This window comes from Moschus berezovskii, chromosome 16 (assembly GCF_049115385.1).
Source record: "Moschus berezovskii isolate FMDL1 chromosome 16, NW_MosBer_1.0, whole genome shotgun sequence".
NCBI classification, from domain to species: Eukaryota; Metazoa; Chordata; class Mammalia; order Artiodactyla; family Moschidae; genus Moschus; species Moschus berezovskii.
In genome coordinates, this window is record NC_142475.1 from 9463627 (window position 1) to 9480656 (window position 17030).

A 17030-nucleotide genomic window follows, 5' to 3' on the forward strand; every position below is an offset into this window, starting at 1 on the left:
AAGTTTTCTCTACATGGATAAGAAATGTTAAGTAGCAGACTTTTTAAAGAATACTTTATCTAATGTATGTTGACGGTCAAAAGAAATTCAGCCCACTCTTCTAGATTTTATGGAGCTATAGAATGAGAAAAGCACAATCAAATTAGCTAAGTATATATCATTTTATATTTGAATGCCTTAGACACATTTGAATATTCTGAATCACTTGAGGGTACACAGATGATCAGTTGCCCAGAACATAAAGTTTCCAGAACTATTCTGAATTATCAAAATCTTATAGCTTACTGAGGGACATTTGGAAACTCCCTGTACTATCTTTGCCATAGCCTCATAAGTCTAAAATTATTCCAAATATAAACAATTTTTGAAAGTTTACATTATAATTTCATGACGACTTGATAACTGAATGGATTGGAAATACCCATGCGTTCTCACGTGTGCATTCATTTCTATACAGTAAATGACGATAACCCAAATGTTTTTATTTAAGTAACTTTCATTTGTTAAAGACCTTGATAAATCTGTCTGATGCATATACAACTCCAAAGAAATAAGACATGGGTAATTAGATTTGTCAAGATTATCTTCCACACTATTTTAAAGAGTGAAGTCAAGTTCACACTTAGTCACATGACGCAGTGAAACAGAGATTTACTTAGACATTTATTTTTAGGAGAAAAGAACTTGGCTTAAGAATAATTTATTGGATACGAACAGATTTGTAAAGTCTGAAGACAAACAGAGGGGGAAAAATGCCTTCTCCACAGTAGCAAAAAATGGGGGGGGTGTATGTTTTCATTATTGGGGTTAAGGAAAGAGTAATAAATTATTTTTCTAAATGGCCAGTTTTTATTATGGGCAACAGGATGATGCTAAGGGATCCAAATACTAATTACAAGCACTGGGCAGCAGAGGAGAAGAGCGAGTTCTGAAGACCAGAGGTGAAGGATCGTGGCTTTGCCCTACTACAAGGGACACCGGACACTCCACGTCTCCATCACCGCGGCCGTAAAGTGCCCACGACGCTGCCACATTGGAGACTGCCGCTGTGAGGACTCAACGAGGCACTGCCTGCTGCGTGTTTGGCATGGCACATCCTAAACTCTGATGAGATGTTAGTTGGGACTCTCATCATTCTCATTATTTAGCAGAGTGCCCAGTAAGAATGGATTTACAGTCATCCCTCGGTATCCCAAGGGGGACCGAACGCTGAGGATGTTAAAGTCCCTTATATTAAAAGGTATGGTGAATAGTGTTGCTGTGAACACAGAGGTGCATATCTGTCTGAATTGCAGTTTTATCTGGATATATGCCCAAGACTGAAACAGAAACAGACTCACAGACATAGGTAACAGACTCGCAGGTGCCAAGGGGGAGGGTGGGCGGAGGAGGGGTGGACTGGGCGCTTGGGGTTAGCAGAGGCAACCAGAATGGATAAACAATAGGTCTCACTGTACAGCACAGGGAACTACATTCAGTAATCTGTGCTAAACCATAAGGGAAAGAATTTTAAAAAGAATGTGTGTGTGTGTGTGATCACTCTGCTGTACTGCATAAATTAATACAACTTGTAAATCAACTATATTTAAATAAAAAAATGGTATTTGCATATAACCTACACACATCCTTTTCTATACTTTAAATAATTTCTAGACTACTTATAATTCATAATGCAATACAATGTAAATGTTTTGTTAAAAGTTGCCAGCACATGGCCTTTTGGAACTTTCTGGGATTTTTTTCTTCCCCCTGAAAATTTTTGATGTGTGGTTGGCTGAATCCATGGGTATGGAACCTGTGTATATGGAGGGCTGACTGTATACTTATTTCCTTATAAAAAAATTAAGGTGAAAGAGCAACTTTAAGTTTGTTTTTTCTCCAAGCACTTAAACAAAAGGGCACAAAACTTTAGACAGAACAGAACCATTGAAGAGGCCTGGATTAAGTAATGTACACCAGTCAATGTTTACTCCCTCGGTACCTGTCACCTAGGGACAGAAGTTATTTCTGTTGCCAGCAATTCACTGTCTGAACCCTGATGGGAAGTCTTCAAACTTCTTCTAAGATAATACTTTTATAAATTTTATTTAAACCTCATGAACAGCCCCCAAATTTGTTCAAAGATAGTTACTGTACTGGAGTCAACTGTGTACCCATCTTTCTGTGGGCTATACAGTTAGTATAGAGCGTGAGGATCCATTTACCCCATCAGAAATCTGTGCTGTATCTCACCTTCTTGGCTTCATCTCCCTATAATTCTCAATGACATGTGTCCTATCCACAGAGTCAAACTGACCTAGAATCCTGATAGAAATATCAACTCCAATCAAGCAAAAGTTTTCTTAACCCTATCCTACTTTCTAAAAGAAAGATGTTTTTATTTCAAAATAGCTGCAGAATATAAAGGCAAATAATTTATATAACACACAACTATTTACAGATGTATACATATTTTACAATATCCCCTCTGATTCTAAGCTGCTGTGTCCAAGCTAAGCACCAGGTGTACTGATAGCAAGAATGAAGTGGTGTCAGTAGCGGTATTCCTCAGAGTCTCTTTTAATACACTGATAAATACTACTGTAGTAGCTACAGAAACCAAATGACTAATAAATTTAGTATTTTCTCTTCTGATTAAGTAGCAGCAAGAAGAGAAAACATATGCAAAATTAAATCTGAAAAAACAAAACAAGTCCTGATGTTGATCAGTATTATCAGAGACAACTTCTCTCCCAAGACTTTCTTATTTTGGGTTTTGGGCGAATCTAGACAAACTTGTACAAGACACTCTAAGGTTCAGATTCTAAAGAAGTTAATTTTTAAACACTAAATATTGACCCCTTATAAAGCATCAGTTGCTATAAAACGCATGGTTGTTCTAAAATATAGTGGTAAAAACAGAAGAGTCTGTACAGGGTGGTTTAAAATGTGAAATGTATACATGTGTAACTATTGAAAGATGGAAAAATCATAGGAAAGTCCTTCTAAATTAAGTTTGGCTTGCTTTGGGATGCAAATTGCTTGGGGATGAAAGAAGAGGAAAAGGGGAGCCTCTGGAAGATACATCTATGAAGTGAGGAAACTAAGTTGAAATGGAGGTAAGGTGAAATGGAGGTAAGGTGAAAAGACAGAAAAAGCAACCTAGGATGTATGCAAGAGATGGAAGATGCACTACACTTACGACAGACGGATACTAGATACAGCAAGGGCCGCCATCAACACACACGAAGGGACGAGTTGACAGCCTTTGGAGAATCAGTGTGACCTCCTATGACCCAGGACAGCAATGCTCAAAGCTGGGCAGCACCTATGTTATAGCCATCACCCTGTGGTGGGCAGAATGAAGCGGTGATCATGAAAATGTCTATTACAACACCATCAAAAGAGAGGAGGGTTTCAATGAGTTCATCTTTAGAAATGCTACTTAGTTTTTGTTTTAAAGGATAATAAATTCAGAAATCTCAGTGTTATGTTCAAAACCCCAACCCAACCTCGAAGCCAAGAACTACATTATGATTTTCATCTTTAACAATAAAAACACATAATGCCATAGGAGGCAATCATCTCTTTTTTTTCCCCCAAAGATGGATATATTTAACTAGTAGTTACATATTTTTTAACCCAATACACTAAATACAGTAGACTTTTTAAAATTTAGTAGGCACTTCACATTAGGAATGCAGATGCACTGTTTTGAAATGAATTTCATGATGTAATTTAAAAGGAATCAATACAAGTACATAAAATCTAAACTTTTATATGTAGATATACTGTGAATAACTTGTGACTTTTATAATCTGACAGTTCAGAAGTTGAAAAATATATACCTTTGGATGCGGGTAAGCTATTTTTCTACAGTTATGAATTAGAGTCCTAAAGGTACAATAGATTTACTATATTTAAGACAGAATTACTGCTTGGAAATACTTCCAAATGAAAAAATACCTAAGAATCTACTATAACTTCATGAACTTGGATGCCAAGCAAAAACACTAAATTTATGTTCTACTTGCTACTCTCTAAACTGAGTTTGCATGTGAGAAATTATTTAGGTCACATCTACTATATGTCAGGCACTATCCCACGTTTTATAACTGTTAACTCCTTTAATACAGAAACACCTATGAAATATGAATTGTTACCATTTCTATCAGATGAAGAAACTGAGGCACACAGTTACTTGCCAGAGGCCAACAAAACTAGTGAGAAGAACCAGGGATTCAGATACAGACATCTGCTCAGACCCTGCGCCTTGAACTTTCATGCGAGATTCGTGAGCCTTGAAACAGTAATGAGAAACTCTACAATTCAACCATATGACAGTGATAAAACTTGTCAGCCAAAGAAATTTTAAAATATTAATTTCTCTTCCAATCTGCTTTAGGCAGGAGGTAGTATTAATTCAACAAACTTCTGAATTTCTAAACTTTCTGTGAACAATTAAGTGAATTAATCGTTTCCTTTAAAACAAAAATCTCTCTGGCACTTATCTTCATGGCCAGAGACAAACCTTAAACAAAATGTACATGATGGTGTTTTCTCAACTTCATATCCTCTCTTCACAATGTTCAAACATTCAAAAAAAAAAAAAAACACAGGAAAATGCATTCATACTTCAGAGTTTTAAACTTCAGTCTCCAATACTGGTCTTAAATCCATCATTAGATAATTCTTTAAACTTTCTCTAATGATACAGCAGACTTGAGAATCACAGAGAGAGGACAGACAAGTAAAGGAAAGGCAGTGGAGAGATTCTAGAATAGTCTAAAGGCAGTAAAAAGAGAGCAATTTAGAGGAAAGCAAATGTCAGGAGTGAAGAGCATACGGCACGAGAAAAGAAATGAGGGCAAAGAAGAGGAGAACCACAGGGCCATGATGAACACTCGGAGCGTTTATCAGACACCGGGATCGCCACGCAGCCCTACCCACCCATCTATGCTGGAAAAGCAACTCCACTGCAGTGATGAAATCATCCATTCTGATTGCACTGACTTGCTCTCTGGTGAAAAATGTATGCAGAACAAATCATACTTTGAAAATAGAGACAACTGCTTAAAAAAATAGTTTTATAATTTTCTTAAGACTTGGATGTTTGGAATTCTCTCTGAAATCAAGTGAGTTATAATAATAATGTAAATAATCAAAATCCATTATTTCAAGAAAAAGTATATTATTTCAAGGCAAAGTACATTATTTCAAAAGTTCTTCAGGGTAATTACCTGTTTTTTCCTTAAAGAGTAGAGATAATACTGTGGACTGAGTGTGTTCTGTTATAAAACTGCTCAAGAGGCTACTCATTTAAAATAGTCTTTACTTAATATCTGGGGGAAACTCCCCAAATTCAACTAATAATAGATTAATCATATTATCTTACTAATCTCTCACACTGACTTAATACTACAGATATATTTCAAAAGTGAGAATCAGAATGAATTTAACAAACACAAGTCATAGAAGTTACATTCCTCTCCGTACAATCACCAAACACAACTAAAATGCTACAAATGAACGTATGATTAATGGTGCCATTATTTCCAAGACAGGGATATGACTACGGCAAGATTCTGAACATAGATATCTTCTATAACATTATTCTGAAGGTCTCATTTGAAATCAGACAGCAACTTAAGAATTGAGAGAATCAGGCTAAAGAAACACATACAAAATTAACACAGGATATGGAGCTCGTCATGTACATAAAGATATAAGCACATCCGTATCTCTATTTGTACACACACACACACACACACACCGCTACACACTTTTCAGAGGCACGAAATAAATTTATCAGCCAATATCTCTAATCCTTTAATTACACACACTAATACATTTGACTCCAAAGCCAAAGAGAAAACTTCAGAAAGCACTTAGTGTAAATGATCGTGTCCCATGATTACGAACTACCTGCCTTATTTATTGCCACAGCCCAGCACACGAGATAGATGGAACTTAAAGACTTCAGGAATCTGTTAGCAAAAGACACCAGTGAAATAACTGCTGGGTGCTAAAACGTGCATGTTGTATGACGCTTGACGGGTTCTCTCTGATGCTGTGATACGTTTCTTTGAAAGGCAACCTAGGGTTCAGTGTCCCTAAAGAACAGGACTGTTTTAACAGAGTCTCCACAAAGAAATGAACTACTTGGAGTCTTTGAAAAATACAATCTATAAAAGCTTAAAACCAAAGCAATCTCTTTTACCAAAAAATATGAATTAATTAAGCATCATTAAAAGTAATGTGATTTGTGTATGCTTAAGAAGAAATTTTTAAAACCAAGTTTATTCTTTTGATTATGTAACAGGAAAACTAACCCTGCCTTCTCAGAGAATGATGTATGCCTGCATCACGAGAATGCTGGACTATATGTGACTATATGGTAATGGTCCTATGTGCAGTGTGCTGAATGAATAACTCACATAGGTCTGATAAACACTATCCATTTCCGAAATTTTTCTTTTACAATGGACAGCAGATAATATTAATCCTGTCACTGCAGGGGACTTAACTGAGTGGCCTGCTGGTGTGACCACTAGCTGTCTCCTTGCCTATCTCTTCCACTAGCTCAAAAATTCCTCAAAGGAAGGAATTAAGAAACTTTTTCCTTTATTGCAGTACCTAGCATGATGCCTAGTACACAGTAAGCCAGGCACAAAAAATAAGCACTGACTTGATGAATTTCTTCAATAGAGCCAGGTAAAATGGATATTTTAAAGTTTTGTTTCAGGCTCTCAATTTTTGCCTAGATTGAATGATTACAAATATCCTCTTTATATTACTAATTTTAGTTCACAATACAGAAGTAAAAAATAAGACACTCTAGTTTTCTTTGGACCAATGTTGATTCAAATTAAACTTAAACTTATTTTGATTGCTTGCCTTAACATAACCTAACAAATAACACTTTTATTTTTAAAATATACTGCAGAATGTCTGTTGGGTTAATTAAATGACTTGGAATCCTCCTGTATTTAATACTTATGGCAATAGACATTCATTGTTCAGGGATTAGCAAGAATCCACAAACCTAAATGCAAAGGAAATTTTATTGACTAAGAATCATTTTAATTAAAAAAAAAAGATAATGTGATCAACAGTCAGATAATATACTTCAAGTTTTAAATTTTTGATAATCAGCCATGGTTGATAATGAGGCCAAAGTCACGAGCTTAATCTGCACATATGTAATTAGTTTTGTTTTTACAGCAGACTGTACCCTAACCTAAGCTAGGAAACAGGTGTGGGACTAAACACTTAAGAAAATGAGATGAGAAAATAAGGATCAACACAAATCCATCTTAATTAAGTTGACTCAGACTGTACATACAAGTAATGACCAGCAATGAAAATGACAGTAGCTTATTATTAATTTAGGAAAAAGTCCACAGGTCACTCAAAAATTATTTTAGCTTCAAATTTTCTTTCCAAATACTTAGAATTACATTCTGTTTATAACACCAACAATTCTCAAATATCAGTACTAACTACACCTACATGTTAGCATTCACCTTCTAAAGCATGGCTATATTAATAGTCCTGTAAGTTACTAGAATTAATAAAATCATGATTAAGCAATCATTAGAATCATTATCACTAATTTTCAAGTGTCGGTGGGCAAATGACAAAGCCCTTAGGTCTCTTCCTGGGTTGGTTCTGAGATAAAGTGCTCTCAAACACTGAGGTACAGCACAAATCCCAAGAGAGAGTGCTAGAGACTCCAAGCCCACTCCCAGAGATTTTGTTTTTGTAGGTTGGAGACAGGGTACAGAGAGAGGTATTATGAAGAAGCACACATTTCAGTGATGCACGTGAAATTCTGGTCCGGCTTGGAAGTTTGCTTGTCAGCCCAACACATTAACCTATAAAAGGAGTTTAATTTTTGTGACTGACCCTTTCTATCAATCTGCCTAACAGACAAGACGTATTTGAGGATATAAAGAATTTACTGTTCTACAATTCTCTGTAGCGCCTTTATTTTTGCCAAGACAAATTAAAAATAAAAACAGTATTAATAGCATAAGATATATCTGTTCAGTATGTCCATCTGAAGAAAAGATACCTAACGCCACTGGGTCTGGATTAACAGGACTCTGCTGCCTGGAATGGCTGCTGCTACTGCTGCCGCCCTTTTTTAAGTCCTCAGCGTCGCTGTACCGCCGGATCCAGTAATTCAACTCCTCCCGGTCTGCTTCCTGACATCGCCTTAGTACTGTGAGAGACCGTCTTGTTTTTTCTACCATGTCCATTATACAGTTTAACAGCTGGGGGAGAGACGGACAGGGGGAGAAAGGAAATACGGGTCAATCACCACAACTCAAAGACTTTGGTGGGTAGTGAAACAAACTACTTTAGGACAATGAAGAATGCTATTTTATTCTGAAGGCCTCTAATATTTTCAAAGGTTAGATTGGAAACAGAGACCCAATAGATGAGTAGGTTCAACAGTAATGAGAATAAAATGTGGGAGGCATGACAGGGAGATTTTAGCTGAAATTAACCCATACTTCCAAATACTAATCCCACTGGAAGTACTGGGAAGTCACTGGATAAACCAAATGACTCTCCCCAAGTAAAACAGTAGCTCATTCATTGATAACGGCTCTAGGAATTCCTTTCAATGATCCAAAGATTTCTCTCATATAAGTGGTTTTGATACTTATTTTTTTAAATAAATTGATTCATTTTAATTAGAGGCTAATTACTTTACAATATTGTAGTGGTTTTGCCATACAATGACACGATTTAGAAATCAAATCCTATCTTCTACTTTAAACATTCTTGCATATTACTTTTTTTCAGGGATGGCAGAGAACGCCTTCAGAACCCCCCCACTTTTATCGTGTCACCTCACTCCAGCTGGTTTCAAAACATTCTTTGACCTGAATGATTACAGACATCTTACGTGGTCAAGATGTTTCCATTCCTCTGCCCACTCTCTGTCGGTTAGTCTGTGATCAATCATTTCTTCTTGACGTGTGCCATGCAACCCTACAAACACAAAGAAGGCTGAATCACCCCAAAACATTAAGAGCATAGTCCACATGTGCAGAGGCACTTAGCAAAGACTATGTGGGCAAACTAAGCAATGTGAAAACATATTCAGTTTGTGAATGAAGACATGAATCATGCTCAGATACAGAATTACTTAATAGGTCCCTCACAGAATGATAACATGTTAGAACTAGAAGAAATTTTAGAGGTCATCTGGTCAGAACCACTTCTTTTACACATAGGATATGGAGAGTAAAATGACACCAAGCCCTGAGCCAGTTATCCATACAATATTCCCTAAGTGAAATATAAATATATCCTGAATCTTAATAAATACAGGAAACCACAAGTAGACATTAAGTTCAAAGTGTGGCTTTACTGAATTAAAAATGAAGACGGCATAATTTGTTTTACATGGATAGGGATACGCTTTTCTAAAACAAGCATGGTTAAACTAGTCCACATTTGAGCATAGTAAAAATCAACACAATCCTATTGAATACATTTTCATGCTAAAACTGGGCTTCCTTCATAGCTCAGCTGATAAAGAATCTACCTGCAATGCGGGAGACCTGGGTTCGATCCCTGGGCTGGGAAGATCCCCTGGAGAAGGGAACGGCTACCCACTCCAGTATCCTGGCCTGGAAAATTCCATGGACTGTATAGTCTATGGGGTCACAAAGAGTCGGACACAACTGAACAACTTTCATGTTAAAATTAGGCCATAGCATAAAAGCAAAATATACTCACTCAACTTGCCAAAAATGTAAAAATAAAGAAAAATCAATTCATTAGATATAATTTTGGACAGATATCATAAATACAAGCCAAGAAACTAAACGTCCTAATTTGCAGTCCACAGCACAAATATTAATGCTCTTCAGCATTAGTGGAGATGCTACCATGAAAAGGCAGTAAGGAAACACCAAGTGAGAACAATAATGACCATAACAAATTAGCCAGGATGCTTATCAGAATAGAAAATGTGTCTTGCTAAAGGGACAGTGTGATAGGGTCTCATCAGAGGTACCCAGAAACGTGTGGCTCTTCTGACAAATTTAGAATGTATAAAACACGCTGCTTCTACTATAAAGGAAAGTCACTGAGCTATGGCAACATTTCCCATTTTAAATAATTAAAACTTTGTTTTGGTTGCCGTTTCTTACATTGTTACTCTGAAGAACAAATTAAGTTTGGCATGGGTTAGGCTTCTAGACACCTAGGCTCTTTTTCTGAGTGAGTTATGCTAAGAATTAAAAAAAATTGTTAGAAAGTTATGGCCTCACCGACTCAATGCATATGAGTTTGTGGAAACTCCAAGAGATGGTAAAGGACAGGGAAGCCTGGCGTGCTGCAGTCCATGGGCTCACAAACAGTCGGACGCAACCAAGCGACTGAACAACAAAAGTTATGAAATACTGCACTCCACTTTTTGTAAAATCTGAGTGGTTAGAAATTCCCTTTTAGCTGATTCAGTGAAATAAAGATAATGAGTCACACTACTTTTTTCAGCCAACCATGAAATACATAATTTATATGTATACATAATTTATAGCGGATGGAAGTGGACACATATATGCCAGCTTTCTCAGACTAAATACACCATTCCTCTCCAGTTAGACTATACTCTGAAACACCTTTTTAAAGCTGAAATTGTCAATGCCATCTATTGGTAAAAAAGTAAAACTGCAAATGAGTTTTAATAATCTGCATAATAGAAAAGACACTGGAAAACAGTAATATTTAGTTATTTCTCTGTTGTGACAATTTCAAGCTGGAATGTTTGCAAATACGTAATTGTTGTTGATTTATTTGTTGCTTATGTTTTAGGGGAAAAGCACTACCATTGAAACGAAGCATCATAGAAAACAACTGGAGAGTGATAACGGCATAAATGTGCGGTTTTGTGATGGAGGCATCTTCCTACATTTGCCATATAAGGGCCAAGAGCCTCAGAGGTCTTGAAAGTTTCAAAAATTCAGCAGATTCTGTCAATAGTGATGTGAGCTCTAACACCTGGAATAATATCAACGAGCAACAGGATGTTTGAGGCTAATGGGATAACAGCCAATTATGGAACAGTGCTAAGCATCATCTCATTTAACAACAACAGAAAAGTAATACGTACATTAGAAACATGTCTGAGCCCAAGCACCTGGCGAAAATATATGGGTCTAATTATTATTATTATTTTTCTGCTGTTTTTGAACTCTTTGTTGTATAGAGCCAAATCTTTAAAAAGAAAAATAAATTCAAATTTTTCCATTTATTAATTTCTCTATTTTGGATACTTAAAATATTTATCACTACACAATTTTTATTTATAGCCATAATACCAGAGGGATGTACTAGGGGAAAACAGTTCTAACTCATTAAAACAGCTTCATTTGACACTAATGTTGAGTCTTACCCAATTCCTAACTGAAACTCTAAGCTTATTTATAAACTAATGCTGTCTGTAAAGCTATTTTACTAAAATATTCAAGCAGGTACATGTCTCTACATATAATAAACATTTATAAATCGTACCAGACCAAGTGTAAATTTATGACAATTCTTAAATTCATGCACTTTTCACTTGGAGGACAACTGCGTTACAATACTGTGTTGGTTTCTGCCATGTACTAACATGGATCAGCCGGAGGTGCACATGTCCCCCCCTCCATGAACCTCCCTCCCCCTCCAGCCCCATCCCACCCCTGTAGGTTGTCACAGAGCCCTGGATTTGAGCGCCCTGTGTCATACAGCAAACTTCCACTGGCTACCTAATTGCACATATGGTAATATATATGTACCAAAGCTACGCTCCCAACTCGTCGCACCGTCTCCCTCCTCGTGTCCACAAGTCTGTTCTGTGTCTGAGTATGACAATTTTTATATTCTCAAAATAACAGCCTGATGTAACACCATAATTTGTTACTCATACATCAAGACTTTACTTTAACACACACTAAACTCCGCCAGACTTCAGGGATGGTTAAGTAGTTGCATATATTTATAGAGATTAGCACTATTAGTTTTATAAGCTAATATAATTAAAAGGTAAGGAACATGGTCTCATGGGGAAAAAAAAAATCACATAAAGCCAGTGGGTACAGGTATAATTCATAAAGGGATATTTTATATTACTAGATGAAAACATAATCATTGCATATAAGCATAATTACTTCCTTGCTGATTACTTTATAGTGTCCTGGAACTAATATTTCATGAAACAGAATTTACTGCCTAAGAAATAGGCCATTTCCTACCACCTGCAAAATAGGGTATCTTGAATTGATCTTACAATGACCTGGCGACTCCACCATTCTATTTGAAAATAAGCAATCATGGTTTGAGAGCATTCGTCATCAACAAATGGCAAGGCTTTGTTTGAAAGGAAGTTGTTATCACATTTGATGTCAGGGTCAAAATATCAACCCAGACAGAGAAAAAACATAACCATTTTTGAGAGCTCTTCAAAATGGTACCTTGGAGAACATCAGATGGATTGACTACTAAAAAAGCATACATCATATGCTTAGACATTTGTCTGACACTATATAAATGCAGAAATGACTATTGTGGGGAAGTGAAACTACTATTTTACTATCTAACATCCAGAGCCCCCATCACCCCTGCCCTCAACTTGACTCTCTCTTTCTGCTTTCTAAACATTTGGAGGGCTGGGTTTAAAAGACCCTAGGCCTGGAAGGCCCTGTGTCCTACTAAGACAGATAGAAGTCTAACGTAAGTCTCTGCTCACCATGCTCCCTCTGCCTGGGGCTATAAAAACCTCTGTCCTACCCCTCAGGCAGCAACTGGCCAGGCTTCCTGAGTCCTGTGGCCCCTCAACTCCACATCCTGCTTTTCCACCTGGACTCCACCCTGTGCTGCTTCCAGTATCTTACCCACCAGACCATCTGGGCCAGGCAAGGTTTTCAGCAACCAGCTAAGAAGAAAAGCAGGCCTGGCATGGACATAGGGGGTGGAAAAAGACGAGAAAGACAGCTGAGTGTTGCTCTCCATTTATCACTAGCTTGACTTGCCAAAAATAAACAAAGAAGTCCCAGGAACAAGAGCGGTGTTCCAATGCGATCACCTCAAACACTGATTGTGCATCAAAGCTTACCTATTTGTCTTCCTTCTCATTTTTCATGGCAAGCACTGGTTCTTTAGAAGACCATGTGTCCTAAATGCTTCACTTCCAACAGTTTTATGCAAAAAAAGAATGAACACTGGCAAGCAGAACACATATTTACCTAAACTCATTCCTTCTTCGGTATTCTCATCTTTGACCAAACTGTCAACACTAAATTGAATCACTAGCACTTCCATATGGGAAAAAAAAAAGTACTAAATAAGTCCTCAAAGAACATCTGCTGACTTAAGTCACAGACATAATACCATATCACATTTTTCAAATACAGACTATCACAGAGACTGGGAAAACCAAAATGAACTTTGAGATTATCTGAAAATAAAAGATAACGATTAAAGAAACTGATTCATTAAAAAAATAGTTGTGGCAGGTCAACTACATATGAAATTTCTCACTCTAAAAAAAAAAGTGCACTAAAAACTTAATTTGTGTTTGTTAATACAATTGACCTGTCTGGGGTCGGCAGATACACACCCTTCGGGAAAAAAAAAAAATAACCGGCTGTCACAAAGATCATAAGAGAAAACACAGCTGTTGAAAGAGATATTAATACTGATGAAGTTTTCTCATAAAGGAGGCATTAGATCAGGAAGAAGTATTTTTACCCCATCACAGAATTCAAGCCTGAGCCGGAGCAAGTTCAGCTGAGCAGTAATGACGCAAGTCTTGGAGCACACCATTTCATAAGAATTGAAGAGATCCTTCAGTCTTACCCATAGGTCTGTTTCTGTCCCTGAGGTCCCTGTGGCTGGGGTGTCGATAGGAGTCCCTGTAGTGGTGGGCAATGGCCATATCATCCAAACGGTAATGCTGCGGTGGAGGGGTGGGGTGAGGCAGGCCATTCGGCTGGTAGGATAAGCCGTTATTTGGACTGTATCGCTGGCCTGGGCTAATAGTGCATGGCCGCTTGCTTGGATGTTCTGAGTGCAAAGGCTCTCTGTCAAAGCCATTTTCTTTGGTTCTGAGGGAGGAAGAAAAAGAAGTTGTTTTTTTCTTCTTTTCATAATGGACTCAGAAAGCAGAATAGTTCAGATACTTGGAACCTGTAATATAAACAGAATATTCTTTTTGCTGGCCAGAAATTTTCTAAACTCAGCTGCCTAGACCTGTGAGGATTCACTGAAACCCAGGCGAAGGCCTAAATGATCCTATGGCTGCACACAGGAGAAAAGGTTCCACTTTTCATAAAATCTGTAAACATCTTTCAGTTGCAGCATGTATGGTTTGGTCACAAATAAGAGGAAGACTGTTCTCTCCTCCGTGGATAACATTTTCATTCAAAAGTGAACACTTGATTTCTAACAAATTACCCTTGGATCAACTGTATCTGGCGATTCATCAAGGTACAATAGCATCACTCTTTAGTTCTTTGGGTACATCTACTGCATTGATCCAACCTGGTGTCTGATTCCATGTCAGAGGACATCTATGAGCTGTGTTGTTCAACACAGTACCCACACGTGGCTGCTTAAATTAAAAGTGAATTAACATGAAATAAAGTTTAAAATCCAGTTCTCGGGTATCAACAGCCACACTGCATGTGTTTAGTTGCTGCCTACAGCAGGTGACTATTGTATTGTACAACACAGATACAGATCATTTCCATGATCTCAGAAAACTCTGTTCAAAAGCACTGATCAAACTGAATTAACTGAATTAATGCAAATAAAACAATGTAATGTCTCAGACTGACATATCCTTGGGCCACCAGGATAATGAGCAGTCATACAGAGCTAGCTGGGATTAGAAGAAAGGGTGACGCTCTTTCTCTTAAAGTTGAGGAAACACATGTGCGGATGCAGCAGGGACCTGTCTGAGGCCATCAGATCTTAGACCAGGGCAGGCACACCCTGTCTACATTTCATCATGTGATACACAAAACTCTGGACGTGTCTTTCAGGAGGAACACAGTCTGTAAATGAGACCCGATAACTGCTCTTACATTCTCAAACAGAAAGTAGGGTTAAAGAAATATTTTCTGGCTGAATGTGTCTCTAGGAGATTAACTCAATACATTCAATAAGATAGGAACATGTCACATGCAGTTTGACTGGAGGCACAGCTCCCAAACTCATTTTTACCTAGTAGCTGGCTCTCCTCACAAGACCATCACTCTATTCTTAACCAGTGGCAGCATCTCTTTTTCCTAGGAAATTTCCCCATAAGAATTCGACCAAGTCACAGTAGCTGCAGATTTCTGCAAGCTTTTTTTTTAACCACTGGACTGCCACGGAATTTCCATCTTTATACTTTTTTGATTGTAGGTGGGTTAGACTTAAAGACTTCAAGAGACCTTTCCCACTTTCCTAGTGCCCAGGGAGAGTCCTTGATAAAACTGGAGGGATCTGAGGGGAAACTGACTGGACAAAGAGATCATTGGGGGCAAGAGGCACCTACGATGAATCGTCCTCTACGTCCCTTTAGGGCAGAGCCCCAGTGACAATTTACACACACCAGACTAAGAATGACAAAGGAGTTACAGGTAGAAGGTGCAGGCACACTGAGAACTGAGGGAAACTGCAGACTTCAATGGGAAATGAATACATGCCCAACGCGTGCTGGAGAAAGATGTTCTGGAACCAGGAGACTGTCCAACACTGGAAATGCCAGCAGGGCACGGTTCTCACGGGAGTATCAAACAGAAATCTCAATGCTGCTCCTGTTAAAGTATCTACCCTCAAATATTCTGACTCCATACATACTGATCATTGACTAGACTAAAGGGTCTCAAACATTATCTAAACGTATTGCTTAAAATAATTTTTAAAAGTGAACAGAAGCATTCTAGATTTATCTTCTAAGAGGATAATTATGTGATTTCTCATCTGTATTTCCATATCCTACACATTTCTGAATAATATATTTCAACAGTCAATGCATAAATATTTCCAGCATAAGTCAGTTAGAAAATACTGAAGACTATTAGTAGCTATGAACATAATGTCAACACAGCACCTACCTTAGTGGCAGTGTGGTGTAGTGGAAAGAGCACTGGACTGGGAATCAAGAGACCTGAGATTTAGTCCTGGCTCTTCCACGACTAGCTGTGTGACCTTGGGCAAGCCACTTAACCTCTCTGGACCTCAGTTTGCTCATCTGTAAAATGAAAGGGTTGGACTAGATCAGTGGTTTTCAAACTGTGTCACCTGAAATGCTTAGGGATTCTGCTGGCAATCAAGAGCTTTTACCCCAACAATAAAGATTTAAAGGACCAGAGGAACCCACTTATCATTTCAATCTATTTTAACGGTTTCATTTTTGAAGGAAAAAGTCAGCTGCTGAAATCAAGTTTGAAAACCACTGGACTAGGATGATTTCTGAGGTCCTTTCTAGTTTGAAAACTCTACAATTCAATTATTCTATATTTATTTCTAAATGCCATTTGCACAGCACAGGAAATACAGCCAATATTGCACACTAACTATAAGTGGAGTATAGCCTTTAAAAATTATAAATCGCTATGTTGTACACCTGAAACTTTATAAGTTTTCACATTAACTATACCTCTATTTAAATAAATGAATTTTTTTAAATGCCATGGTTATGTGGATCAAAACACACAAAGTTGATGGTGTACTAGCCAAATTATGTCTAAGTCAAGCATTTGAACCAACAGAGAACTTCTTTGTGCTTTGCTTTGAACAGTATATTATTTATAGCTGATTTTTTATGCAGAAATAGAAAATATCCTCTAAATATCTTTTAGCAGCCTAAATATATAAACATAAAAACATTTCTAAATACCCAATTGTGTCAAAACCAATTCAACTCACTGGTTTCGTGTCTCCTTGTTCAAAGAAAATAAGAACACACAGCACTGGAAGAAGTCATACTAGTTTCGAAGTAGTTGGATATGTTATTTAACTTTGCCAACACGTCAGCCCTCTGATCAGTGCTATTA

At 37.5% G+C, this 17030-nt stretch overlaps 1 protein-coding gene across 5 annotated transcripts in view; it reads right to left on the minus strand.

The window, feature by feature from the left end:
* RUNX1T1 (RUNX1 partner transcriptional co-repressor 1) overlaps nt 1-17030 on the minus strand; it is a 153727-nt gene that overhangs the window by 21056 nt on the left and 115641 nt on the right. For all 5 annotated transcript variants that reach the window (XM_055432684.2, XM_055432682.2, XM_055432687.2 and 2 more), the window contains 3 exons: nt 13843-14090; nt 8900-8985; nt 8057-8258 (listed from right to left, as the gene is read on the minus strand). In XM_055432684.2, coding sequence (XP_055288659.1) covers nt 8057-8258; nt 8900-8985; nt 13843-14090 — 536 coding nt within the window. The remainder of the gene's footprint in view (nt 1-8056; nt 8259-8899; nt 8986-13842; nt 14091-17030) is intronic.